The sequence below is a fragment of the Aspergillus ambiguus genome (genome assembly GCF_047715705.1).
Source record: "Aspergillus ambiguus strain CBS 117.58 unplaced genomic scaffold BDV59scaffold_22, whole genome shotgun sequence".
Taxonomy (NCBI): domain Eukaryota; kingdom Fungi; phylum Ascomycota; class Eurotiomycetes; order Eurotiales; family Aspergillaceae; genus Aspergillus; species Aspergillus ambiguus.
The window spans coordinates 321,743-347,456 of NW_027395535.1; the positions used below are offsets into that span (position 1 = coordinate 321,743).

Consider the following 25,714-nt stretch of genomic DNA (forward strand, 5'->3'; position numbering starts at 1 on the left):
AGAACAGGACCGAAATAGCCACAAGATCGTCTTGCAGCGTTTCGTCAGAATCAATGAAAGAAGTCGTATACTCCAGGCATATAAACTCCAGCCACGCATGTAGAACAACACATTAGGCTCACTAGTTGACTATCACTGAAGCATAGCCAGGTGTCTCATTCGGGACCTCTACTGTCATCCACGATGAGGCTTTTTTGGTTACTTGTCGCGAATACACTGTTGGGGCATGCAGCGCACCACCAAGGGCTCAGTTACAAGGACAGTCTCAACGCCCTGGTAGACGGCAAGATGGGCGTCTCCCCTGAGCGGTCCAGCGGTCTTGTTTGGTTGAACATCACCGACGCAGGGGGGAGGGAACTCCCATATACCCCAAAGTCCGTGGGCATCTTGTCCGTAGACAATGCCGACGAGTTGCAAGCCATCGCACGGCTTGCGCAGGAAGCAGTAAGCCAGCGACAGTGGGGCGATGCTGTCTATCTACACAATGTCTTTTCGATGAATGCGCATGCCGAGCACACAAGCGTTGCCAGCCCACAGATGCAAGCGGGTCTGCTGGACGCCGTGAGCAATCCGGCCTCCAACGACGGCCCTGAGCAGCGGCTGGTCGATCTCTACGCTAGGACATCGAGCTCTACGGCGCTCGCCGATGCCTTCCGAGCGCTCCCTAAACAATCCGCCCGCCGCGACAATCTTCAGGCGACAGGGTCGTCCCGGAGACTCACCAAGCAGGTCTTGCGCAATACGATCCAGTGCCATAACGACCATCTGGCCAAGGCGAGTGACTGTGTGGCACTATTTGACCAAATCCGGGGAAACGTGACATGGGTGTCGGACGGCAATGAACGAGATACGTGTCTGTATGGATGCTGTATTAGCTGGAATGTGCAGGCCGAATTCCAATGGCAGGATTTGTATTTTGCTGCCAAGGATTGCTACGATGGTTGCGTTCGTAATGTGTTCATGCAGAGCGGTTCGTTTGACCGCGTGAGCTGTGTGGCAGATAACGTGAATCTGCAGGGGGCGTATATTCGCCAGTGCTTGAGCAATCGGCCTGATAAGTGCAAGTGAGCGGAGGATGAGGATCAGGGTAGGCGGTAGGGGGCTTGTAGCGTTCATTGTCCACATAGGAAAGCATGCTGATATGCAGGTTCGGGAATCGGATGAGGTGGATGTCATGGTTGTACTGCGTAGACGGCTAGAGCGATAGGGGGCGGAGCTTCTCCGTATGGCGTGCGGCGCAGGTGTGCTGCGTAGAGAGAGGGAAAGATTGTGAACGACATGATGGTCAAAGTTTAAGAGGCCGCGGTCGAAATTCAAGACGTTCGTTGTGGGTCCATGCTTTGACAAGGGGGCGGTGGTTCCGAATGGACGTGTGGTTATTAGTAGCTTGACATCGGGCTGCAAAGAGGGCTCCGTCGGGGTCAATCGGTGGAGTTGCGCCCACCGACGGGGGTTGATTGTCTGTGGAATGGTCGGGACCCGGCTGTCGGTAGACTGTATCATGTAAGGTGTTGTCGATCGCTCAAGTTGTTTGGAGAGGAATGGTCGAGATGGAGCTGGACTCTGGATTTCTCGAGGATTGATGTACCTGATGTACTTCATAGGTGAAGCCGGAAGGATCGAGGATGAGGCGATAGGCTCCGATTAGGAGTGACGGATGAGCGGAAGGATTAAGCAACGCTAAGAGACGCTAGAAGGCGGCCGGCAGAGAAAATGCGCGTCGCGACCCATTTGCGAGACTAGACCAGGCTTCGTTGTTGTAGTGGTGGTGGTGGTAGTGGGAGTGGGAGTGGGAGTGGGTAAGGAGGACTTGCGGGCAGACATTCCGAGAGGGTTTCCACAGAGGCGGTCGGCAGCTCCCGTTCAGGGAATGGTCCCGCCGGGGGGGAAACGTTAGGTGGTAGTGGTACTTTGAAGTGGTAGTGGTAGTGGTGGTAGTGGCAGTGGCAGTGGCATGTCGCATTGTAACACCTCGATCAAAATCGGAAGAGGGAGGGTAAAGGGGTTGAGTACTGTAGTTATACCTGTAGGATGGAGCGAATAACCTCGGACAAGAGAGCTTCCGGATGGCCGGTACGCAGTCCAGCACGCAGAGTACTGTACGGAATCCTCTGTACTCTGTACTTCCTCTGAATCAACTCCCACACCCCACAATGGCGTGGGGAGCGAGACCAAGAGCACAGAAACTAACCAAACTAACCCCTCCAGGCAAGTCCAGTAGACTGGCCAGATTTCCCTCTTGGGCAAGTGAACGGGCAGAACCTCAGGCACCAACTGGAGGGGTCTTCGTTCTTCGGCACAAGGGAAAGCTCAGCTATTTCCACGCCCCCGGGAGGAAAGGTTGGACCCCGCACGGCATGATGCAAGTTACGAGGTGACCCCTCCATGACGGTCTCTTGGCTCGGTGCTCTTGTGATACCTCCTTACCGGAGAGTCTGAGAATCGAGAGGTGTACGAGAGACAGGGATGATGATCAGGAAGCCATCCAGGTTCGTTCGCCAACCAGCGACCCGGGAAGAGGGACGGACGTGCATGAAAGAATCCCATCAGGGGTGCCAGACGGATCTTCGTTCTCCTTCCCCGGAGCAACGGAAACGAGAACCTGTCAAGCCCCGCATGGCCGAGCCCAACTGTTTTGGACGCGTTCGGGCCAGGTGGATTCCTGCCATTGCAGTAGGTACTGCCGGATCTACCACGAGTATGGATGAGCATCGAGTAGACAGACGGTCTGAGTAGGCGAAATCTCTTGGATACTATGGAGAAGCGGAGAAGCTCTTGGATTGACATCATCCCGAGGTAGACGCATGGAGAAACGGACTCGGAAGAAGGGAGACAGATGGGAGAACCTAGGTAGGATATAGAGGACCTCGAGTAATAATACCAGAATATCCCTGGGTCCACCGGCCGCCCGGGGGGAACCAGAGCGGGCCTTCTCAACAACAATTACGGAGGACTAAAATAATGGAGAAGATCCAGAGTATTAATATGCGCCTCCCCTGGGTCTTTGTACTCTGACCTCCTACCTTCCTCTCCTCTCTCTACTCTCCTTACTCTCCTCTACTCCTCTTTACTTCTCTTCTACTCTTCTACTCTTCTCTCTACCCTTCTCCTCTCCTCTATACCATCCTTGTTCTAACCCTATCTTTATCCGTGCCCCTCATAACGTGACTGCCCCGCAGGCCCAACCATGTCTGAAGGCAACGTTATGCCCCCCAAGCCCTCTGTGGTAAGTTCATATTTTCTCATAGGGGAAAGGAGAAGAAAAGAAATGAAAAAGAAAAGAAAATAAATCAAAGAAAGAAAAAAACACCAGCAAAAGAAGAAGGAGGAAAAAAAAATGGCCCAAGTTCGGCCCTTTCTCGGTCCCGCTAATAATCGCCAGGTGGTGGAGGCCCACGAAGTCGACACTTTCCACGTCCCCAAAGCTTTCTACGACAAACACCCCACCGGTACCCATCTCAAGGACCTCGCCGAATACCAGAAGCTCTATGACGAGTCCATTCGCAGTCCCGACACCTTCTGGGCGCGTATGGCCCGCGAACTCCTCACCTTCGAGAAGGACTTCCAGACCACCCACGTCGGCTCCCTCACCAACGGTGACAGCGCCTGGTTCGTCGAGGGTCGGTTGAACGCCTCCTTCAACTGTGTCGACCGTCATGCCCTCAAGAACCCCGACAAGGTCGCCATCATCTACGAAGCCGACGAGCCCAACGAGGGCCGCACCATCACCTATGGTGAGCTCCTCCGCGAAGTCTCCCGCGTCGCCTGGGTCTTGAAGCAGCAGGGCGTCAAGAAGGGTGACACCGTCGCTATCTACCTTCCCATGATCCCCGAGGCCGTCATTGCCTTCCTCGCTTGCTCCCGCATCGGTGCCATCCACTCCGTCGTCTTCGCCGGTTTCTCCTCTGACTCGCTGCGGGACCGCGTTCTGGACGCCGGCTCCAAGGTCGTCATCACCACCGACGAGGGAAAGCGTGGTGGGAAGGTCATCGGCACCAAGCGCATCGTCGACGAGGCCCTGAAGCAGTGCCCCGACGTCTCCAGCGTCCTGGTCTACAAGCGCACTGGCGCCGAGGTTCCCTGGACCCAGGGCCGTGACATCTGGTGGCACGAGGAGGTCGAGAAGTACCCCAACTACCTCGCCCCCGAGTCCATGAGCTCCGAGGATCCTCTCTTCCTCCTCTACACCTCCGGCTCGACCGGAAAGCCCAAGGGTGTCATGCACACCACCGCCGGTTACCTCCTGGGTGCCGCCATGACCGGCAAGTACGTCTTCGATATCCACGACGACGACCGCTACTTCTGCGGTGGTGATGTCGGCTGGATCACCGGTCACACCTACGTCGTCTACGCTCCCCTCCTGCTGGGATGCGCCACCGTCGTCTTCGAGAGTACCCCCGCCTACCCCAACTTCTCCCGCTACTGGGATGTCATCGAGAAGCACAACGTGACCCAGTTCTACGTCGCCCCCACCGCTCTCCGTCTGTTGAAGCGTGCCGGTGACGAGCATATCCACCACAAGATGGCCCACCTGCGTGTGCTGGGCTCTGTCGGAGAACCCATCGCCGCCGAGGTCTGGAAGTGGTACTTCGAGAAGGTTGGCAAGGAAGAAGCTCACATCTGCGACGTAAGTAATTGCCCCTGACCACCGCCCGTTCGGTGAATCTGACTGTCCTTTCCCCAGACATACTGGCAAACCGAGACCGGCTCCAACGTCATCACCCCTCTGGGTGGTATCACCCCGACTAAGCCCGGCAGCGCCTCCCTTCCTTTCTTCGGTATCGAGCCTGCCATCATTGACCCCGTCTCCGGGGAGGAGATCTCCGGAAACGATGTCGAGGGTGTCCTTGCCTTCAAGCAGCCTTGGCCGAGCATGGCCCGCACCGTCTGGGGAGCCCACAAGCGCTACATGGATACCTACCTGAACGTCTACAAGGGCTACTACGTAAGTGACTCCTTATAGCCCAGAGGTTGGGAATCGGTGACTAACCGCCACAGTTCACTGGTGATGGCGCCGGTCGGGACCATGACGGATACTACTGGATCCGTGGCCGTGTGGACGACGTCGTCAACGTGTCCGGTCACCGTCTGTCGACCGCCGAGATCGAAGCTGCCCTTCTCGAGCACCGTAAGTGATCCGAGAAACCCGTGACATGTGCCCGATGCTAATCGATGCGGACAGACATGGTGGCCGAAGCCGCTGTCGTCGGGATTGCCGATGAACTGACGGGTCAGGCTGTCAACGCCTTCGTCTCCCTCAAGGAGGGCAACGAGACCAACGAGCAGGTCCGCAAGGACCTGGTGATGCAGGTTCGCAAGTCGATCGGACCCTTCGCTGCCCCCAAGGCTGTCTTCGTGGTCGAGGACCTCCCCAAGACCCGTAGCGGCAAGATCATGCGTCGTATCTTGCGGAAGATCCTGAGCGGCGAGGAGGACAGCCTGGGTGACATCTCCACGGTAAGATTGGGCTCCCGGCGGACTGACTTTCTGGGACAGTGCTGACTTTGATTGACAGCTGTCGGATCCCTCCGTCGTTGAGAAGATCATCCAAACCGTCCACGCTGCCCGTGGGAAATAAATTATATATGGATGACGACGACCCGTGCCAAGGGGTATAAATAAACCGCACTAAAAAAAAAAAAAGATGAAATTATGGAACCCCCAGTATATGATGCGATGAACTCAAACAAGGAGGTTTGGTCGGTTTGCTGATGTCCTACGTTTTGTGATTCCCGTGTTTCGATGTCTTCCGTTCAGAAGCGATGATGCCCTGGTTGATATATGTACAATCCCATTATATCCCATTTCTTCGATCGAGTAATCGAATGTCCTGCGTACACTGTAAGCTTGGTCGGTTCGGATGGGGCAGGAGCATGTCCACGTGACACATGGCAGGTGACCGTAATTTTACACCCTTTCGTACCAATATTACTTCCACGTGACCTCTTCTGCCGTTGGGCCGCCGCCCCAGCGCTGAGTCATCACCGGCAACGTGGTATGTAATTAACCACTGGAACCTAAACCAAACCTCCCTCTCGCTTTTCCCTCACCGTCGCGTTTCTCTCTTCTCGTTTCCTCTTCGCCTCCGCCGTTGTCCTCTGTCTTTCTTCGCTTTCACCTTTCTTTCTTTGTTCACATTTTGCTCTGACGGTTGTCCTCCGTCTGTGGCTGGTGTGGGCTCTCTTTTTCTTCTCACGGAAGAGTTTAAAAAAAAAATCAAAACAGGTCCCTTTGCGGCGCGTCGAGTCTCCTCTCGACCTACAGCTCTCCTTAGCTCCCATTTCAGCGAGCGCATCGGTCTTCGGTACTGCATCCAGCGGTTTTACTCGCCGACCAGCTTATCGTTCAGTCCTTTCACGTTCGGTCTTCCGTGTTTCTCGGTCTTCGACCTGCTTTGAACGGATGATCGCATAAGCCTCAGGGGACACCGAAGAGCATCATGTCTTTCGGATTCGGAGGGTTCGGACAAAACAACCAGCAGAGTTCCGGCTTTGGCACCGGCTCTGGCTTTGGTGGTACTGGTTCCGGCGGAGGTAGGTGACCCTTCATCCCCCGTCGTGTCGTCTTATATCCGCCTTCTGGCTTCACGACTTGATTTCCTTCTCTTTCCCTTCATCCTCCCACGTCTCTTGTACTTTATCGGCCCATGCTGGCGCTCCAGACGTCGACCCGCGATGGTTCCTCTCTTTCGACTTCCCTCGACCACGCCACAACCCCGCGGAGGTTCCCGACGCTAGAGCCACGGCAGAGCGACAAGAGAAGGGATCGCAGCTTTCAGTACAGTCTCTGACAGCATCATCCCCGTCATCTAGGCTTTGGATCCACCTCGTCCCCTTTTGGTGGCGGTAACACATCAGGCGGTGGCCTGTTTGGGAATACTTCCAGTAGCTTTGGTTCCGGTGGAGGTACGTGCTCAGCGACGATGTCCTCACGAGCTTGGCGATCCTTTCTCTTTCCTGCGCGGTTTCTCCTGGACATGGGTCCTACGACCAGACGAATCCATCGCCCTGGCCATCTCTCCCGTCCGTCCTCCGGGTCGACCATTTTCCAGGGCCTCCCTGGGGATTATGGCAAGAGAGGAACCCGTCACTATATTGCTATCGATATTCTGGATACCATGCTGGATATCGAGCGTCCATATCCGTTTTCCGGGGTTACCACCTTATCCTCTGTGCACGTCACTGACTAGAGTGTTTCTATAGGCTTCGGATCCAACACGCAAAATCAGTCAAACTCCCTCTTCGGGAACCAAAACCGTACCAGCTCCGGCTTTGGCACCGCTACGTCGTCCGGCGGAAGTCTGTTCGGAGGCGGCGCTACAAGTGGCGGTTTCGGTAGCGGCGGCGGCTTCGGGTCCTCTGGAAATACCGGTGGAGGATTTGGAAGCTCTGGCGGCGGTCTCTTTGGAAGCAAGCCTGCCGGCGGATTCGGTAGCACTCCGACGACTGGCGGTGGCTTTGGGTCAACCGGTGGCGGCTTTGGAAGCGCTGGCAGTACAGGCTTCGGCAGCGGAACTGGTACCGCTTTCCAGCAGCCCGTTCCTCCTTCTGAAGGCACCGCTAGCACACCATTCAGTCCGTTTACGGAGAAGGATGGCACCTCCAACGTGACCAACCACTACCAGAGTATTTCTTTCATGCAACCGTACAACAAGTACTCTTTCGAAGAGCTGCGACTTGGCGACTATAACCAGGGCCGGCGGTTCGGAAATGGAAGCGGACAAGCGGGCGCCTTTGGTAGCTCGGCATTCGGAGGATCTGGGTTCAACCAGCAGTCCACCGGGTTTGGAAGCACCTCGTCTCCTTTCGGGGGTGGCACCAGCGCCCCGTCTGGATTTGGCAGCACTCAGACGGCTGGTGGATTCGGCTCTACGTCGACAAACCCCTTGTTTGGTGCCTCAAAACCGGCCACTCCTCTCTTCGGGGGTGGCGGCAGTACGGGCACCACCCAGTCCGGCGGCCTCTTCGGCGGGACTTCAACGACTGGCGGCTTCGGCAGTACCTCTGGATCTACTGGTGGTTTCGGATCTGGTGGAGGACTGTTTGGAAGCAACACGCAGCAACAGCAGAATAAGCCACTGTTCGGCGGTGGCTCCTCTACTGGCACTGGCACTGGCACTGGCTTCGGCGGTTTTGGTCAGCAGAACACTAGCACTGCTTCTCCCTTTGGAGGCACTGCTGCGACTTCTTCTCCATTTGGTGGTGGACAGCAGCAACAGACAGGAACTAGCGCATTCGGTGGGTTTGGCCAGCAGAACCAAGCTCAGAACCAGACCCAGAACAAGAGTTTGTTTGGCGGTTTTGGGCAGACGAATCAACAGCAACCATCGACTACAGGCGGCGGTCTCTTCGGAAGCGGAGGTACCTCAACAGGCTCCTCTCTTTTCGGCCAGAATACCCAGCAGAACCAGCAACCGTCCACTGGAAGCTCTCTGTTTGGCAATACCTCCCAGCAAACTGGCACTGGGTCCTCACTCTTCGGCGGCGGAACTCAACAGCAGGGCCAAAAGAGTCTGTTCGGTTCCGGCACCACAGGCACTGGTACCACCGGCAGTGCTTTTGGAGGGTTTGGAAATACCCAAACTCAGCAGACGGGGACAGGCGGCGGTCTTTTCGGCAACACCCAGAATCAACAACAGCAGAAGCCGCTTTTCGGGGGTGGTACCAACACCGGAAGTTCTCTGTTTGGCGGCACTAACACCGCGACGCAAAACACCGGCTCCTCCCTGTTCGGTGGCACTCAGACCCAGCAACCCCAGACTGGAGGTCTTGGCCTAGGAGGCTCCAGCCTCTTTGGTGGCAGCACACAACAAGCCCAGCCGCAGCAGCCTCAACAGGCTCAGCAGCCGACCCCCGGTAGCTTGCAGGCGTCTCTTCTGGAAGGAAACCCCTATGGTAACCAGTCTATCTTCTCTGGACTGCCCGCACCCAACGCCTCCAGCCCGGGGCCTCTAGCAACCCCGCTGTCAAGCTCCATCAAACAGAAGCAGCGGACCCCCCTGCCTGTCTACAAGATCACTCCTAATGCGGCCAATCGCCTTGTGACCCCCCCTAAGCGCCAGGGATACGGGTTCTCCTACTCGACCTACGGTTCTCCTTCCAGCAGCACCGGAACCCCCACTGGCCTTGGCAACAGCCTTCTCGGTGGTAGCCTCCGTGGCAGCGTCGCCGGCGGCAGCCTTGGCCGTGGGAGCTTCAGCAAGAGCTTCTCCACGAGCAATCTGCGCAAGACATTCGATCCCGATACTGACAGCGTCCTCTCTCCTGGAGCGCTTTCCACTGGCCCCTCTCGCTTGTCTAGCGGCAGCCTCAAGCGCCTCACTATCGACCGCAGCTTGAGGAACGATCTCTTCGCCCGTCCCGCCAGCACGCCTGCAGCAGTGATCGCTAATGGCGAGGACTCCACGCCACCCACCGACAAGCTGAAGAAGAAGGTCAGCTTCGACGCTTCTTCTAACACTACCACTGGCAGTGAAATCGTCCCAGTGCAGTCTCAAAGTCCTGAGCCCACTCCGGAAGAATTGGGTTTTCTGCGCTCGATTCGTAAGAGTGGCACTGTGAATGGTATCAATGGAATCAGCTCGACTGCCAACAATGTCACTCGGCCGGAAATGGAGGCCGTCCGTACCCAGGACCTTCCTTCGGTTCCCGAGGATGCCGAACAGACCACGTCTGCCGAGGTGCCTTCGAGACTTCCATTCGTCCCTGGCGGCGATCCCCAGCCTGGCGAGTATTGGATGAAGCCGACTCGCGCAGAGCTCAACAAGATGAGCCGCGACCAGCTGAAGCGCCTCACCGGCTTCACTGTTGGCCGCCAGCACTGTGGTAACGTGACCTTCGACGAGCCGGTCGATTTGACCACTATCGATTTGGACCAGATCTTTGGTGGGCTGGTGGAGATTGGTGTGCGTAAGATCACCGTGTACCCCGATGAGGCTATCAAGCCTCCCATGGGCAAGGGACTGAATGTTCCCTCCATCCTCCGTATCGAGAACTCCTGGCCACGGGGTAGAGACAAGAAGTCTCCGTCTCCGCTTACCAGTGGCCCTCTCTTCGAGAAGCACGTTGATCGCCTGCGGAAGGTGCACAACACCGAATTCATCGATTATGAGAAGCGCACGGGAACCTGGATCTTCAAGGTGCCCCATTACACCACCTACGGCCTCGATTATGACAGCGATGAGGAAGAAGGTGAGAGCCTCAACCAAAGCACTTTGAGTGCTGGTCCTGACACCCCGACTCCGAAGGCTCAGTCCCCGTCCGGTTTTGACAACACCGTGGGTTCGGAGCAGATGTCGACCTTCTCCACGGACGACTCTTTTTTGGGCTCGGTGGCCGGCGTTGAAGACGACACCTTCGATTTCAAGAAACGCAAACTGGTCCCTGGATCATTTGGTAATCAGGCGATGGAGATGGCGGAGGATCAACAGTCCGGTTCGGAGGAGTCTTTTTTAGAGGAAGGCTCCACGGGTTCAACTATTGAGCAAGACGGTGAGGATATCACCGAAAGCCAGCAATCTGGCGACTCAGAAGTTGGATCGGATGAGGTCGAGGAAATGGACATGGCGGGTACCTTTCCCGATCTTCATCCTACCGTGGAGCCGAGTGGCGTTCAGAGCGCCATTGACGATAACCAGCCGTCCTTGAAACCATGGAACACCCCTCCCAAGGTTCGTCTCGATCTCACGGGCGACTGGGCTGAGCAACTCCAACGCACCATCAGCCCTCGGAAACAAAACCGCGACGCACTCCGCGAGATCCAGGCCAATGCTTTCACCGACCGCGCTCTTCATGATGATAGCCCCAAGGAGTCGGTCGATACTCGACAGAAAAGCTTCGCTACTAGCATTGATTTGATGAACTCCCTCTTTCAACAACCCCGGAAGCAAGGACAATCCCCATCGAAGGGACGCGGCGCCCAGCCGAAGGGGTTTGAGTGGCCCTACAACAAGAAACCCAAAACTTTCGCTGGCGAATCGAACGAGCTCAGCGGCGATGACCTTGCGTTTCATCACTCATTCAAGCCCCGATGGGGCCCAGCCGACACACTCATTACGGCTAAGAATGATGTGAACGACGTGGCTTCTGACGATGGTCGCTGGGAGCAGAAGTTCTCAATTGCCAGCGAAGGCAGAGATATTGTTTTGTTGGCGCTGAGTCAGAGAGCTGCGTCCCATGAGATGCTTGACGTGCAGAGACAACTCTCCGTCATCACTCGTGTGGATGGTGTCCCCTTTGCGTGTCTGGAAAAAGCGGATTTCCGACAGTTCGCGCAGGCGTCATCAGGATCTAGCCAAGAGATTCTTGTGTGGCAGCTCGCCAACATTTTGTTTAACGATGATATCGAAGATGACATCTCGGCCAGCGTTCCGGTGCAGCTCCGTGCAAAATACATGCATCGCATCAAGAAGGATCGGCTGAGTCGACTCTGGGAGAGGATCGTCCGCGAGAAACATGCCCACGATTTGGGAAAGGCTAGTTCTGCTGAAGAGCGTGCGGTCCACCTCTTGTGTTCGCACCGTGTTGAAGAGGCCTGTAACGTTCTGATGACGGGTCAGGACTTCCACCTGGCTACTCTGCTCTCACAGATCGGTCGGGATTCCACCACCCGCGCGGACATTGCGAAGCAGGTCGAGATGTGGCGTCAGCACAATGTGCATTCCGAGATGAGCGAGCCGATCCGTGCTCTGTACGAGCTTTTGGCCGGTAACGCTCTTCGCAGTGAAGGCAAATCTGGCGGGGCCCTGGAAGATCGCGCTTCCACGTTCACGTTCTCTGAACGCTTTGATTTGGATTGGTTCCAGGCGTTTGGTCTCCGTCTATGGTACGGTATCACCGACGAGGAACCGATTGAGGCCGCAGTGGCCCAGTTCATCAAGGATCTCAGTGGTGGCGAGGAACCAGCCTTCCCGTACCCCTCACATCAAGAGGGCGCTCGAGGCGTTATGCATACATCGGCGGATATCTTGGGTCGGGAATCTCCCCTGTGGGTCCTGCTGAAGACATACTCGGCGACGGCAGGCACACCGACAGATGTTGAATACCCTGCTTTGGAGTTCCCTGCTGCGTTGCTTCCGGAATCTGTCAGTGGAGACAAATTGTCCAACCGACTCTCCTTCCAGCTCTACCAACTGCTTGTCGGCACCGTCGGTCAACATGACCGTTTGAAGATTGATTCCGTCCACGCAGACCAACTGGTCCGTGACTATGCCTGGGAACTCACCTGCAGCGGCCAACTCAATCGCGCCTTGTTTATACTTCTGCATCTGTCCAAGGCGTCGGACCGCGAACACGCTGTCAAGGAGACGCTGGCACGCTTCGCGTCGCAGTTACCCGGACCGGTCACCTCTGCAGGTACTCCTGACGCCACTTGGCAGTATTTGACGGTCGATCTGCAGATACCGGCGGGATGGATTTGGGTGGCCAAGGCCCTGTACGCTCGCGACACCGGTAATGCGGCCGACGAGGTGGATTGCTTGATCCGTGGAAAACACTGGAATGACGCGCACGCCACGCTCTGCCGTATCGTGGGCCCAACTGCGGTTATCGAGCAAGACTACGCAACTCTGGAGAAACTGGTCACTGGATTTGGTGATACGCCGGAGCGCAAGGTTCGGGGCTGGGCGAGTGGCGGCGGGGTGTACGAAGACTTCCTGCACCTGGCGACCACCCCCAGCGGGTCGCGCGATGCCAACCGGTTGAACCGGCTGGTGAATGCGCTGGTAAAGATGGGCGAGAGCATCCAGCAGGCTTCCGGGGTGGAAGGGCTCGAGGAGCGGGTGGCATTTACGGAAATGAGCAAGGCGGTCGCTCGGTGGACGGCGCACGAAGATGGCCCAGTGAGTGTGAGTGTTCTCTGCAGCGTTGATGGAAGACCGTGTTCTAACGGGGAACAGCAGGGCGTGGAACTCTCGAGTGTGTTGCTGCTGCCCCTGACGGGCGATGCGCGCATCCAACAGACGGCGGAGATGAGTCGACGCTACTACGGGATGATCATGGCTGGCGCCTATTGAAAAATGAAGGTTTAATGTATCATTGCTATTTTCTTTGCACTTGCCCTTGCATTGCTTTTTATTGTTCCTGTTTCCCCCCTGTTCACCTTTTGGGCATATCACTGTTTGTCTGTTCCCTCCTGTAATCCTAGGTTGTATTCTCTCCGATGCTGAGAAGCACATTCTTGCGGATAGTTTGGACCATGTTGAATGGTAGTTAGTTAGTTAGCTTTACACCAAGAATTCATGCATTGATGCCTACTCCATGCCTCGGTATGGACTGTCCTACACCAAGGACCATTATACTTTCCAGAAGAGGGGGCTGTATAATGACTTCATGTCTACACAACCTATCTCTCTTCCCCGTCCATCACACGCCTGCCATGGACGTCGAGGATCCCCAGGCCAGACCGGTGTACTCGGCCTTCAGCAAGCAGGCCAAATACTTCATTGTCTTCATGGTCACCCTGGCGTCCTTCTTTTCGCCGCTCTCCGGCCAGATCTACTACCCGGTCATGCCCACGCTCGTCCACAACTACCATCTCACCACCGCCCTGATCAACCTCAGCATCACCACCTACATGATTCTGCAGGGCCTGGCCCCCAGCTTCATGGGCACCTTCGCCGACTCCGGCGGCCGTCGCCCGGCCTACCTCCTCGCCTTCACCATCTACACCGCCGCGAACATCGGGCTGGCCCTGCAGAACAGCTACGCCGCACTCATGGTCCTGCGATGCCTCCAGAGCGCCGGGAGCAGCGGCACCATCGCGTTCGGCTACGGCGTGATCGCCGACATCACGACCCCGGCCCTGGGCCCCATCATCGGAGGCCTGCTAGCCGAGTTCCTGGGCTGGCGCAGCGTCTTCTGGTTCCTCGCCATCATCAGCGGTAGCTATCTCGTGCTGTATGCGCTCACCATGCCCGAGACGGCCCGCTCAGTCGTCGGCAACGGCCACGTGCCCCCGACGCAAGGCTGGCGTATGTCCGTCGTGCAGTACTGTCGTCGTCGTCGCCGTCGTCGTCATGCGCGGCGCTCTTCCCACGATGTCCCGGCAGTGGCAGCAACGCCAGCAGACGCACGCTCAAAGCTCGCCTTCCCGAACCCGCTGAGAGCCTTCTCCATCGTCCTGGAGCCCGACGCCCTCATCCTGATCTCCTTCGTCGGCCTGGTCATGTTCGCCAACATCGCCCTGATGACCAGCACGCCCAACCTCTTCACCCGGCTCTACGGGCTCAACACCCTCGAGATCGGCCTCTGCTTCCTGTACTTTCCCCTCGTCCCTTCCCCTCGCCCCCGCCCCTTCCCACAGCTAATCCCCAGACTGCAAACAAACCCCTTGGCGTCAGCGCCTGCATCGGGGCAATCCTCAACGGCAAACTCCTCGACCGCAGCTACCGACGCACCGTACAGCGGCTCGGACTCCCCACGGACCGCAAAAGGGGCGACGACCTGCGCCAGTTCCCCGATCGAGCAGGCCCGGTTGCGCAGCTTCTTCCCCGTCGTGGCCGTCGGGCTGGTCGCGTTCGTGCCGTACGGCTGGACGCTGGACCGACAGGCCCCGTTGGCAGTGCCCCTCGTGCTGCAGTTCTTCGTGGGCTTCTCGTTCGTCGCCGCTAACAGCACCCTCTCGACCCTCCTCGTCGACCTGTTCCCGGATCGGCCTGCTACGGCTTCCGCCGCGAGTAACCTCGTCCGCTGCTGGTTGGGCGCCGTGGGGGCCGCGGTCATCGATTCCATGCTGTGGGCGATGGGCGCGGGCTTATGCTTTACGTTCTGGGGGTTGGTGCTCTGTCTGGAGGTTGGGATGCGGTGGCGAGAGAAACGGGCGGTTCGGTTGGAGAAGCAGCGGCAGCAGCAGCAGCAGGAGGACCAACGCTGTCAGACGGGAGTGGAGATAGGGACGGTGGTGGGAGACGAACGCAAGGCATAGATAGTCTAGGTTGAGGCTACAGCGTAACAAAAGAAAGATGTGATTGCTACCAGAAACTGTACATGATGGGACCAACATTAAACGAACAAAGCAAAGAACACCCCCTGCTTGAGATAGACGCCCTTGTCTAGGCAATAAAAGAAGGAGGACAACCAGATGAAGCTTTTTCGGTGACTCTCTGTATCTCTCCTCCCATTCGTGAAAAAAAGGAAACAGACATGATATTCACAAATCTAGTTTTACATGCCCGGGGAGATGAGCTTGCCCTCGGCGCGGCTGTTGGGGTGCCAGCCACCGGCATAGGGGCCCTGGCCGAGCTCCTTCGCATACTCCTGGATGCGGGCCTCGAGCTCGGGGCGGAAGTGGCGGATCAGACCCTGGATGGGCCAGGCGAAGGCCTCACCCAGGGCACAGATGGTGTGGCCCTCGACCTGCTTGGTCAGCTCCTGGAGCATGTCGATCTCGCGCTCGCGGGCCTGTCCCGTCTCCAGACGCTGCATCATCTGCATCGTCCACTTGCTGCCCTCCCGGCAGGGAGTGCACTGTCCGCAACTCTCGTGCTTGTAGAAGGTCGACAGACGCGAGATGGCGCGCACGATATCCGTGGACTTGTCCATGACCACGACGGCTGCGGTACCCAGACCGGTCTGGGAGTCCTTGAGGGCGTCAAAGTCCATGAGCTGCTCGTCACAGACCGACTTGGGGATGACGGGGGTCGAGGAACCACCGGGGATGACGGCGAGGAGGTTGTCCCAGCCGCCGCGGACGCCACCGCAGTGCTTCTCGATCAGCTCCTTGAGGGGGATGGACATCTCCTCCTCGACGGTGCAGGGGTTGTTGACGTGGCCGGAGATACAGAACAGCTTGGTTCCGGCGTTCCGCTCCCGACCAAACGAGGTGAACCAGCTGGCGCCACGACGCATGATGGTCGGGGTGACGGCGACGGTCTCGACGTTGGTGACGGTGCTGGGGCAGCCGAACAGACCGACAGCGGCGGGGAAAGGAGGCTTCAGGCGGGGCTTGCCGGCCTTACCCTCGATGGACTCGATAAGGGAGGTCTCCTCACCGCAAATGTAGGCACCCATTCCCCGGTGGATGTAGACGTCGAAGTCGTAGCCGGAACCGCAGGCGTTCTTGCCGATCAGGCCGGCCTCGTACGCCTCGTTGATGGCCCGCTGCAGCACGGTGGCCTCGTGGTAGAATTCGCCACGGATGTAGATGTAGGCGGCGTTGGCATTCATCGCGCGGCCGACCACCAGACAGCCCTCGATGAGCTTCTGGGGGTCCTTGCGCATGATCTCACGGTCCTTGCAGGTTCCGGGCTCACCCTCATCGGCGTTGACGACCAGGTAACGGGGTCTGGGGTCCTTGTCCCAGTCCTTGAAGTTCATGAAGGACTACAAGCGTGCACAGAAACATGTTAGACAGTCGATCCTCGCTGGAAAGGCCGAAGAATGGATCCCACTTACGTATTTTAAACCCGAGGGGAAACCGGCACCACCACGACCACGCAGACCCGAGGCCTTGAGTTCGGAGATGAGCTATGAAACCAACCACACCGTTAGCATTCTTCACCATAACTGTATGGGTTTCCCTCTTCTTTCTGGGTACACCGAATGACGCCATCGCCGGGGATCGAAGAGAAACAAAAGGTGGACAGAACAAGCGTACCCAGTCATGACCCTTCAAGACGATATCCTTGGTGCGGTACCAGTCACCGTACTTCATTGCCGACTTCAGATCCGCGCCATGGTGACCGTAAAGATTGGTGAAAATGCGGTCCTTATCCTGGAGACCGCCATGATGCCGAACCGGGGGGGCGTTATCCTGGACGGTCGCGAACGAACGGGCAGCCGGGCCCTGGACACGGACGGAACGGGAGGAGAGGGTGGAAAGGGAGGAAGCCGAGGGAGCGGCCGCTCGAGATATCATGGTGACGGCTGGCGGAGGGCCCAATTGACAGCACTGGGGGGGAGGAGGAGGGGAAGCAGACGGCGTGGAAGGGGAAGGGCGGACGAAGTTGCGTCGAAGTTGCTTTTGGTTGCTGAGAATCCGCTTTGGCCGCGCGCTGATTGGCTGCCGGTGGTCACGTGCATTCTTTAGTCATGTGTTATACATGGCCTGCATAATGCACTTATGCTTCATATCCAGATCTATACGTCTACCTACTTACTCCCCGGAATGTACAAATACCTCTCCGTCGCCAACTGCACCGGCCCTCCGTCACTCTCCGCCGCCAGCAGCCCCAGCGGGTCCTCCGGGATCTGCACGGTTTCCTCCTGCACCACCATCCACGCCCATCGCAACGCATTGGGCGAGAGCCACCAGTCCACCCCCCGCCAGTCTCCTGTAAATGCCTCCAGATCCGTCAGCAGGGGCGTCCACTTCCCATCCGACTTGCACCGTTCCAGATAATCATCGAGGCCGGTCAGGAGCTCCTCGTCCTCCGGGTCCGGGAGGCTGAGAAGTTGCTCCGACGACGGCGGGAGCGACTCGTACTTCTCCAGCAAGAAAGCAGCCCATTTGTTCAGTCGGGCCGGCAAAGGGCATGCTCCTGTATTAGCACGGTGGACCCCCACGACCAGGCACAGATACAAAGGGAACACAAAAGGCGACGTTCCCGGCTGTCCTTCCCAGCCGCCCGTGGTGGCAGCGTCGATGAACGCCTTGCAGGGTTTCTGCATCTCCGCCGGAAATGACCCGGACAGATCCCCCGGGGTGAACAGCTCCCCGTTGCTCGTCACCAGAGAAGGACGCTCCAGGATGCGCACTTGAATCCTCGAGCGCACCTCTTCCGGAAAGAGCCCAGCGGGGAGACGGGACATGTGTGCCGAAAGAAGTCGTTTGGTCTCCTCCCACGTATTCCCGACATCATGCTGTCGGGCACGGTGGAGCGTCCACGCCGCAATCACCAGGGCAGTCCGCGACAGCATGATCTGGCTATCCCGGTAGATCTGCGCATGGGTTTGTTTCAGGTTCGTGGGGTTTTCAAGACCGTCTGCGGAGGCCTTCAGGCTCACGATATGGGTGATCGATTCCACAACCACCTGCCCCAGGGCCATGAGGATGGGGCGCGTACGTGTGTATGACTCGTCCAAGCGAATGTCATGTTCGGAGACCTCCAAAGTCTCCAGCTCGCGGTCGTTGGCGGTCAAGACCGAGAGGGCGTTAAGCAGCGCCGGGGAAAATACCGAGTGCTCCATTGGCGTATCTGGGGCTAGTAGCGGGTAGAAGATATTGAAAACATAGTAATGGTCGTCGTCCTCCCGGGATGGGAACAATTCCAGCTGCCTCTGCTTCGCGACCTGCAGCGGACTCCCAGGTGGTGCCCGTAACTTAAGCGTGCGATAGTCACACGGGTTGTTCTGGACGCAGAAGCCGTAGTTCATCATCACTGGCCGTGTGTCAGCTTGGCCGACCGCGCAAAATACATCGGGCACTCACATTGCTCATTGTTCCGGGGCCCATAGTTATTTGCAACCTCCTCGCCAGCGCCAACGTGTTCCAAAGCAACAAAGAAGACATCGCTCTCGCCAGCACGCCATTCCACCTTGGCCAACGGCCGATGGTTTAGCATGTCAATGAACGGGAGAAGCACCGAGACATTTTCCTCTGGGAGGCCGGCATGAGGAACCACTCCAGACAGCACTTTGGCGGAGAATGCCCGGGAGACAAAGATCGTTGACGCCCAAAGGTACAGCTCCCTAATTCAGTCAGCCTTTTCTCGGATCTATGAGTGTAACCCAACACCACCGTCCGTCGCTCACCAGGTATACTTCTCCGCGTCTTCAAACCCAGCCTTACAGAGCTCCTCAACGGCACGACGATACTTCTCCTCCAGCAACGGCTTCTTCTGCTCTCTCGCAGGAGACAGACTCGTTCCCGCCAGCCACCGCAAATCATCCCCATCATAATACAAAGGCGTAGTCAGGTCGCCCGGTTGAGGCAGCGTCCGGATATAAGGGTACCAGAAGCCAGTCGATCCTCGCAGGTACTGACCCATGAGGAAGAATATCGTGGTCTCATCGGGGCCAATAGCGTCCACAAAGCCCTTAGGAAGGTGGAGGCCTTGCGCACGGAATGAGTAGGCCTCAATGGCGTTGAAGTACGACAGTGTGGCTGCCAGCGGAGTCTTGATGACATTGGTATTGCTGGCTAGCCCGTCCCTACAGTCGGATTTTACCTGGAGATGGACTCCGCGACGATCATCCTTGGCTATCTGCACATTTTCATGGAGATGACCCCCGTGATCGGTCATCCATTCCAGCAGAGTGATGTAGACGTCCAAACCGGGGTCACTATTGGACCTGCAGAGACCTGTTAGTGGCATTGTTTTGGTAGTCCGGTAAAGCGACTTACCTGGACGGATCCATTGTTGTCAGAAACCCGACGATGATCACCTTCAGACAGCTTGTATGGTCCCAATTGGTAAATTGTGTCAACTTCCCTTGAAGGATGGGGAAGTGGGGGATATGCAGGGAAGAAGGCAGAAGATCTCCGGTGATGAATAATGATCCGCTTTTTTTTTGCCTCGCTCGGTGACGTGTGGATTCTCCCTTCTTCTCCCTTCTACATCCATAACCCTATCGAAGCAATTGAATCGAAACAAAAACGATTTGCATGTCTACCTCGGTTATCGTACACGTCTCTGGCGTCACGCCAAAGCTGGAAAATGCCAGAAAAATGTCAATAACGGAAGAAAAACAAAACGAGAATGCCAGATAGATCGTTGATCGTTCACATGTCCATCAATCCACGTATATCATCATCCCTGTCGAAGAACACAGAATATAACCTCATCCGTCTAATCGCCTCTCCTCGGATCAGGCGTGCGTCCTCCAAAAGATGGATCATGGGCCAAATGCTATGCAATCAAATAGTGTACATCATCATGAGGATAGGTTTCGTCCGATCAATAACCAAACACGATCACCGCCCAAGAAAACGAAACCAAAAGGCAGGCAGGATGCAGGAGAAAAAAGAACGGGCGTAGAAATAACATGCGCAAAAAAAAAAAAAAGACAATGCTCAAGACTTCCTTCCCGGCACCAAAATCTCCACTAGTCCATCATCTTCCCCGTCACTGCTATCGTTCTGATCATCGTCTCCGAAGGGAGATCCGCCAATGCGTGATTGCCGGAAGTTCTTGTACCGTCCGGCACCCAGGTCCGGATATCCCAGTGACTCGTTCATGATGGCCTCATCTTCTTCATCCGAGTCCATCATGCCCGACCCAAGCGAAGGGCCCACCATCTCGCCCATGTCGTCCTCGTCCTCATCAACCTCAAGGGGAACTCGCTCAGTTCGCCGGTGACCTTCCGTCCGGCCTTCCTCGCCTTCTTCCGAGGAGTTCGAAAAGGAATCTGGCGGGCTAAATCCTGACTCAGGGAAAGTCGGAGACGACAAGGGGTCATCCTTATGGCTGGGGTTGAAGTCGGTGGATGGGAAGGCTGCTCGTGCAGATCCTGACCCATCACCCTCATCTTCCAAGCCGGCAATCACGAACGGGTTACTAGGCCACTGCGAATTACTATTGTCGTGTATCGTTGCCTGCTGGCCTTCTTCGCCCTTTTCTTCGCTGTTCTCTGCGTTTTCTGTCGCTTGCTGCTTCTGCAAAGCAAGTCGCGCAGCCAGCTGCCGCCGTGCTCGTGATGGCCCAAGACTTAAGGGAGCCGGCGGCGGAGGCAAGATGGGAATAGGCTGACTTGTAGAGTTCGAGGAGCCCTAGGTTGATGCGTTAGCGAGCTTGTAATCCACCCATAATTGAAAAGTTGTACAAAGGGACAGGCGCTTCGATAGCAAACGGGTATTCCTTGAGGTACACAAATAAGGCACATGACACGAACCAAACTACCAGAACAAGAACGTGGGAGACAGGTTCTCGTATCCAGAGTATCGCCGTAGGGGAATGTCACAATAACACGTTAAATAAGGACAGTGTCTCAGGGGCCAACTGAGGGCGAAGCCTGTATTACCCATCAAATATCACGACGGTGGTTGCGCTCAACAGTCCGGAACACAATCGAAACTCTATAAAAAAAAAAAGAAGGAAAACAGTGCAGGTATAGACAACGAAGCGTGGTATCATGGGCAGGAAATGCAGAATTCACCAGCAGGTCATCACGGATCATGCATATCAACATCAACAAAGAAATCATCACCTACATCGTCAGAGCCGCCTTCAGCGGGTTGATCACCGATGTTTCGGTCATCCTGATCTTCCATTTCTTCATCTTCGTCGTCGCTCGAGCTTGCAAAGCCGCTCAGGAGAGAGCTGCCGCCACCGCCGAAACCGAAAGCTCCACCAGAAACACTTCCTTGGTTCATCATATCGAAGCCCTGAAATCCAGTGCTTCCAGCTGCGCCGTTCAACCCTGCCTCAGCCAGGGCCGATGAGGTAGTCATACCCTGACCGGAGCTGAGCATGCCTTGGCGGTGCCCGATGGACATGTCCGGGCGTACGCCGCCCAGAATCGCATTATCGCGCTCCCGGGTTTCAGAGAGGGTTTGTTCAACGTAGTCGATCCATTCAGGGTTCAACACGCTGTCCATGACGGTTGGAGAAAGTAGCTCCGGTGGGTGGCGTTCGCTAAACTTGACAACTTCCTCCGCAATGAGGGTCAGGTGTCCCATGTAGCCAAGTCGGATTTGCTTCGTCCGCTGCGTTTCATCGCTGCGCTTTTGGCCCGCAACGATCTCCTGCGTTATCTGGCCAGTCTCAAAGAGGTCGACGGCAAGCGCCCTGTTGAATCCACGCTCCATCGGTCCATTGAAGACCTGCTGAACAACATCGTACACGACATTGTGGAGGAAATTGTTCCACGGAAAGCGGAAGAAGAAGTCCTAATGAAGAATGTTAACAGCCGCCACCCCTCCAACTCAATTGCGCACTTACCAGAATAGTCGGTACAACTCGATGTTCGACGAACATCAGCTTCAGATAATCGCCTACCACAGGCTGGCCGTTTATATCGTATTGGATGTCTGGGTGCATTTGTTGGAAGGCCTTGGTCTCTTCTGGCGTGGGAGCTTCCTCCGCACCTGGATTTTCCAAGTTGGATCGAGGTTCGGTGCTTTCAGTAGCGCCAGGGGTTGGAGAGCTCTCCTGTGGGTTTGGTGATTTCGCAGCGAAGAGAGGCGCAGGAACTGCCTCTGGGTTGGAAGACATCGGGGCCGATGGCTGAGTCTCCTTCGGGGTTTCAGATGAATCAAGCGACACCTCACCGATCTTATGTGTAAGGCCCGTAGGCGACAACGGATCCGAGGGTGGAGTATGCGCTTCCGCTGAGGCGGCTGCGTCAGTCGCTTCATCCTTTTTATCATGGACGCCCTCGGCCTGCTCAGTTGACACTTTTTCAACAGTTTCTTGGGTTTGCGCGGCGTCCTGGGAAACGGGTTGCTGTTTCCCCTCCAGGTTGTCTTTCTCGTCGTCAACGAGAACACCCGATGAGTTGACGTCTTCAAAGCCATCATCGCCAGCATGAGCCGGCTCTGTAGCTCTGGAGTCTTCTGGAGACTCTGGACCAACCACCGAGCCATTCACGAAATCCACAGTCGAGTCATTTCCATCAAAAGCGGAGGACTCATCCCGATGATTGTTGAAGAATCCTTCCCGCACCAGTCTTTCGCGCTCAGCGTCACGTTGTTGCACGTAGTCGTCGCTTCCAGGCTCGTTGAGGAGACCCATGTTACTGCAGTGCAGCAGTTCCGCCATCAACTCGCATGTCTTGAACCTGTCGAAGCCGAGAGGCTCGATCTTCCCACCCCAAGCGGAATTGAGCTGGCCCCTCTCAACACACCTAACCGCGCCTCCCTCGCTGACGGTATGTTTAGAGCTTTGGATTAAGGCCATGAAGTCGGGTATATGTTTGGCAAAAAGGCGCAGCAGATTTCCTAGGTAGATAGGATCGTACGTTGTGGGGATTGAGTCCGGGCCATTCAGGGTTTCTGGGTCATAGTCGGAATTGTTCTTCCGGATAACTTCGATCACAATGCCGACGCCCACGGTCAGAGGATTTCCACCCTTCAGCATGGAGTTGATGAGGCTTTCCACACATGGCTTCGAGACCAGTTGACGGGTCAGGCTATTGGGGCCAATGCACGACTGGTCGTTCTGAGTGGCGTTTGCGGATATCGTGATAATAGCCTTCAAGAAATCACCTGCGGAAGTCTGGACAGACGCAGGCCAGTCCGGCGATAAGAAGGAAAGCAGGGTCGGGATCAGCTCTTGCGATTGCAGCCACTGTGAGTTGTGGTTAGATCAATTGTTCCAACGTCAACGGGACAATCTCCAACTTACATCGACGATTCCCTGGCCCCCTTCCACCTTCTCGAGGCTGATTATCTTCAACAGCAGATCCATGACCATGGGGTTATCGACGTGTTGAAGAATGGCGGGGATAACGTCATCCACCGATCTGAAGAAGTCCAGCATCTCGCTCGTCTTCTTGTCGAAGAGAGTCTCATTCACTTTAGTGAAATAACTGGCCTGGACCGAGTCGAGAGGCGGCGGTCGCTTGAGGAAACCCCAGAATTCCCGCAGATGGTCGGTGTTGAGCATGATGGAATCGACAATAGACCACACTTCCGACGAGAGGATCTCACAGGCGACACAGGCACGCTTGAGGCGGTCCTTCTCGGCCCTGTCCAGGTCCTCTGGTCCCAGCATGTCCCTGAGGGGGTCACCGCGATCCTCCTCGGCGGACTCATCCTTTTCCTTCGGCTCGGCATTACCGTCACGGGCTTTGTCCTCCTTGTCGTCGTCGTCGTCGTCATCGTCTTCGCTCACCAGGCCCGGGGCGATCACATAGTCCATAAGACGTTTCAAGACATTATCATCGCGTAAATATTCTATGAGCTTCGTATTATGTTGCTTCAGCTCCTGAATTAGCTCCGACTCGTCCAGGAGTTCCTCCAGGCTGACATCGGGCTTATCCAGCAGGGTATCAACAGTGGAGATACTTGCATGACCTCCAAAACGCCAAAACATGGTGAATTATACAGTTGGGCGAAAATATTCATGGACAGCAGCGATGGGTCACAATCACTGGTGGAGAGGATGCCGATCTTCGCCGATGAGATGGTGGCGGAGAGCGTCTCTATGGTACAAAGGCCCGCAGAAGGAGGAATGGCGTTCTGGATATTAGGCTATTTCCAAGGAAGTTAAATCCGGTCGTTATATGCAAATCGTCTCGGGGGAATCAAGCGGTGACAGTAGAAGACAAGACAGAAGGTGAAGGGAGCGACCAAGCGCTGCAGTGAGAGGAGACATGTTAGCCATCTGATGTATGACGGATGTAGGAGGTGGTGGTGGTGGTGGTGGTCATCCAAGTCCGAATCTCGCAAACGCTCGAGTGCGAGGGGGTGGAGACGACAACGGATCGGATCGAAAGCATCCAGGATTCGCACATACGTACCTTCCGGGCCGAAGGGAGTGACAATGAATGGGAATAGTCCCTGACGACTCCTTGAGGCTCCTTGAATGGGAAAGTTGGGGGCCCAGACGGAGGATGATACACACCGCGTCAGAGGCGCGGTCGGGAGAGAGTCGAGGGGGTGAGGTGAACGGAGAGAGAGAGGAGGGCTGATTGAAAAGCACAGGCGAAACCAGTCCGTCAGTCCATGCGATCTCTGGTATGAAGATAAAGTTGAGTAGTGGAGGAGGAAGGTGAAGAAAGGAGTGATGGTGGTGGGGGGAGGAAGAGGAGGTTGGCTGAAGTCACGTTGGTGTTGCGCTGGGCGGCGTCTGGATCGGCCGGCAAAACGATGTCGACGAAGAAGCAAGTAGGGCGGGGGGAGAGAGGGGACTCGTTTCAGGTCTGATTCATCATGACTCCCTACTACGTACCTTACTACTGCTACTGGTACTACCTAGGTACTTCTACAATTATACAGGTACTTCCTGGTCATCTCATTTTTAACGATATCTATTCCCTCCTGTCAATCCCGTTCATCCAACATCCACCTCCGTCGGTTGTATCAGGTATATCAGGTACCGCACTGGCCATACCCGCCGCCCGTCATGGTTTTCTTGCCCTGTCCGAACTCAGGACCATGATGCCGCCTCCTCTCACCTGAAAAGACCATGCAGGAAATGACCATCGATTGGATTGGGGACTGGATCCACGCTGAACAGAAAATGCCCCGTGGTCACACGTGCTGTATCAGGCCCCCGGGTCTTCCGACGATCTCCTCCTGTCAGGGCTGATGATTCCTCCTCCGATCGTCGTCAGATGATGGGGATGGGTGGGATTGGGCAGAAGACAACTGCCACACTGCAGGTGCCAGTAAGCATGATGATGAAGAATGAGTTCATCCAGCTCCGAATCTTCCTCTTCTTGCTCCGATCATATGGCGTCACGTGGTGTCCAGTAACATACCGTAATCCCAGGGTTGACTAGGCGACTCCACTGGGGCTGTCTTCTTCTGCCTTACCCGACATACGGAATGCCTACAATACGACAGGATGGTTGATGGGATGGCCTGGCCAGGGGGGAGTTTGAGGGCGATGTATAGTAGAACGAAGTGATACCCACAGCCTTCTCTCAAGGCGAGCATTGTCTTGCATGTTGGTGGTCGAAGTAAATCAAACCTGGTCTCACCACATTGTATACGCTTCTGTAAGTGTCAAAAGCGGCGAGGGGAGAGGCCGAATATGGAAAGGGTGAGCCAAGCTACGTAGGCGGAGGTAAACCACCACAACTGACCTCTCCTCCACGCCTCACAAAGCTCTCCTCACACACGACACACAACGATATACCCGGGGATGCCATTTTCCTGATCACATCTACCT

The 25,714-nt window shown here is 56.2% G+C and overlaps 9 protein-coding genes across 9 annotated transcripts; 5 read left to right on the forward strand and 4 right to left on the reverse strand.

The window, feature by feature from the left end:
* Nucleotides 1–183: 183 nt before the first annotated feature.
* Nucleotides 184–1,068, forward strand: BDV59DRAFT_203173 (uncharacterized protein; the record flags this gene model as incomplete). Its single annotated transcript, XM_073694214.1, has 1 exon — nucleotides 184–1,068. The coding sequence occupies one exon, from the start codon at nucleotides 184–186 to the stop codon at nucleotides 1,066–1,068; it is 885 nt and encodes a 294-aa protein (XP_073546673.1).
* Nucleotides 1,069–3,064: 1,996 nt separating this feature from the next.
* Nucleotides 3,065–5,666, forward strand: BDV59DRAFT_60692 (acetate--CoA ligase). The gene is made up of 5 exons (XM_073696744.1): nucleotides 3,065–4,627; nucleotides 4,685–4,945; nucleotides 4,999–5,128; nucleotides 5,183–5,457; nucleotides 5,516–5,666. The coding sequence occupies exons 1-5, from the start codon at nucleotides 3,338–3,340 to the stop codon at nucleotides 5,576–5,578; spliced, it is 2,019 nt and encodes a 672-aa protein (XP_073546674.1). The 5' UTR covers nucleotides 3,065–3,337; the 3' UTR covers nucleotides 5,579–5,666.
* Nucleotides 5,667–6,062: 396 nt separating this feature from the next.
* On the forward strand, nucleotides 6,063–13,277 carry BDV59DRAFT_181244 (nuclear protein 96-domain-containing protein). The gene is made up of 3 exons (XM_073690199.1): nucleotides 6,063–6,533; nucleotides 7,203–12,844; nucleotides 12,899–13,277. The coding sequence occupies exons 1-3, from the start codon at nucleotides 6,440–6,442 to the stop codon at nucleotides 13,010–13,012; spliced, it is 5,850 nt and encodes a 1,949-aa protein (XP_073546675.1). The 5' UTR covers nucleotides 6,063–6,439; the 3' UTR covers nucleotides 13,013–13,277.
* A 97-nt stretch (nucleotides 13,278–13,374) lies between these two features.
* BDV59DRAFT_194070 (putative MFS transporter) lies at nucleotides 13,375–14,988 on the forward strand (the record flags this gene model as incomplete). Its single annotated transcript, XM_073692336.1, has 4 exons — nucleotides 13,375–14,255; nucleotides 14,339–14,449; nucleotides 14,481–14,869; nucleotides 14,960–14,988. 4 exons carry the CDS (start codon nucleotides 13,375–13,377, stop codon nucleotides 14,986–14,988), a joined length of 1,410 nt encoding a protein of 469 aa, XP_073546676.1.
* Nucleotides 14,928–16,934, reverse strand: BDV59DRAFT_181247 (NADH-quinone oxidoreductase subunit NuoF). The gene is made up of 3 exons (XM_073690200.1): nucleotides 16,594–16,934; nucleotides 16,392–16,463; nucleotides 14,928–16,319 (listed from the first exon to the last, which is right to left on the reverse strand). Exons 1-3 carry the CDS (start codon nucleotides 16,852–16,854, stop codon nucleotides 15,162–15,164), a joined length of 1,491 nt encoding a protein of 496 aa, XP_073546677.1. The 5' UTR covers nucleotides 16,855–16,934; the 3' UTR covers nucleotides 14,928–15,161.
* Nucleotides 16,935–17,087: 153 nt separating this feature from the next.
* Nucleotides 17,088–19,295, reverse strand: BDV59DRAFT_203178 (SET domain protein; the record flags this gene model as incomplete). Its single annotated transcript, XM_073694215.1, has 4 exons — nucleotides 17,088–18,316; nucleotides 18,367–18,626; nucleotides 18,690–19,229; nucleotides 19,282–19,295. 4 exons carry the CDS (start codon nucleotides 19,293–19,295, stop codon nucleotides 17,088–17,090), a joined length of 2,043 nt encoding a protein of 680 aa, XP_073546678.1.
* A 637-nt stretch (nucleotides 19,296–19,932) lies between these two features.
* On the reverse strand, nucleotides 19,933–24,141 carry BDV59DRAFT_60773 (SIT4 phosphatase-associated protein-domain-containing protein). The gene is made up of 4 exons (XM_073696746.1): nucleotides 23,222–24,141; nucleotides 21,818–23,164; nucleotides 21,088–21,765; nucleotides 19,933–20,646 (listed from the first exon to the last, which is right to left on the reverse strand). The coding sequence occupies exons 1-4, from the start codon at nucleotides 23,909–23,911 to the stop codon at nucleotides 19,951–19,953; spliced, it is 3,411 nt and encodes a 1,136-aa protein (XP_073546679.1). The 5' UTR covers nucleotides 23,912–24,141; the 3' UTR covers nucleotides 19,933–19,950.
* A 569-nt stretch (nucleotides 24,142–24,710) lies between these two features.
* Nucleotides 24,711–25,533, forward strand: BDV59DRAFT_181254 (uncharacterized protein). Its single transcript, XM_073690201.1, has one exon. It carries the CDS (start codon nucleotides 24,751–24,753, stop codon nucleotides 24,997–24,999), a length of 249 nt encoding a protein of 82 aa, XP_073546681.1. The 5' UTR covers nucleotides 24,711–24,750; the 3' UTR covers nucleotides 25,000–25,533.
* BDV59DRAFT_181255 (uncharacterized protein) lies at nucleotides 24,711–25,533 on the reverse strand. The gene is made up of 2 exons (XM_073690202.1): nucleotides 25,302–25,533; nucleotides 24,711–25,196 (listed from the first exon to the last, which is right to left on the reverse strand). The coding sequence occupies exons 1-2, from the start codon at nucleotides 25,477–25,479 to the stop codon at nucleotides 25,120–25,122; spliced, it is 255 nt and encodes an 84-aa protein (XP_073546680.1). The 5' UTR covers nucleotides 25,480–25,533; the 3' UTR covers nucleotides 24,711–25,119.
* Nucleotides 25,534–25,714: the final 181 nt, after the last annotated feature.

Excerpts from the sequence above, each read along its gene's own strand:
- BDV59DRAFT_181255 (XM_073690202.1), bottom strand. The coding sequence starts at position 25,479 with ATGCTCGCCTTGAGAGAAGGCTGTGGGTATCACTTCGTTCTACTATAC. Across the intron at positions 25,197-25,301 it reads TAGTCAACCCTGGGATTACG|TGTGGCAGTTGTCTTCTGCC; the intron begins GTATGTTACTGG and ends TGGCACCTGCAG.
- BDV59DRAFT_60773 (XM_073696746.1), bottom strand. The coding sequence starts at position 23,911 with ATGTTTTGGCGTTTTGGAGGTCATGCAAGTATCTCCACTGTTGATACC. Across the intron at positions 23,165-23,221 it reads GGGGCCAGGGAATCGTCGAT|TGGCTGCAATCGCAAGAGCT; the intron begins GTAAGTTGGAGA and ends CACAACTCACAG. Across the intron at positions 21,766-21,817 it reads GAGTTGTACCGACTATTCTG|GACTTCTTCTTCCGCTTTCC; the intron begins GTAAGTGCGCAA and ends ATTCTTCATTAG.
- BDV59DRAFT_181247 (XM_073690200.1), bottom strand. The coding sequence starts at position 16,854 with ATGATATCTCGAGCGGCCGCTCCCTCGGCTTCCTCCCTTTCCACCCTC. Across the intron at positions 16,464-16,593 it reads TCTTGAAGGGTCATGACTGG|CTCATCTCCGAACTCAAGGC; the intron begins GTACGCTTGTTC and ends TTGGTTTCATAG. Across the intron at positions 16,320-16,391 it reads TCCCCTCGGGTTTAAAATAC|TCCTTCATGAACTTCAAGGA; the intron begins GTAAGTGGGATC and ends GCACGCTTGTAG.
- BDV59DRAFT_60692 (XM_073696744.1), top strand. The coding sequence starts at position 3,338 with ATGGCCCAAGTTCGGCCCTTTCTCGGTCCCGCTAATAATCGCCAGGTG. Across the intron at positions 4,946-4,998 it reads ACGTCTACAAGGGCTACTAC|TTCACTGGTGATGGCGCCGG; the intron begins GTAAGTGACTCC and ends TAACCGCCACAG. Across the intron at positions 5,129-5,182 it reads AGCTGCCCTTCTCGAGCACC|ACATGGTGGCCGAAGCCGCT; the intron begins GTAAGTGATCCG and ends CGATGCGGACAG.
- BDV59DRAFT_181254 (XM_073690201.1), top strand. The coding sequence starts at position 24,751 with ATGACTCCCTACTACGTACCTTACTACTGCTACTGGTACTACCTAGGT.
- BDV59DRAFT_181244 (XM_073690199.1), top strand. The coding sequence starts at position 6,440 with ATGTCTTTCGGATTCGGAGGGTTCGGACAAAACAACCAGCAGAGTTCC. Across the intron at positions 6,534-7,202 it reads TGGTACTGGTTCCGGCGGAG|GCTTCGGATCCAACACGCAA; the intron begins GTAGGTGACCCT and ends GTGTTTCTATAG. Across the intron at positions 12,845-12,898 it reads ACGAAGATGGCCCAGTGAGT|GGCGTGGAACTCTCGAGTGT; the intron begins GTGAGTGTTCTC and ends GGGGAACAGCAG.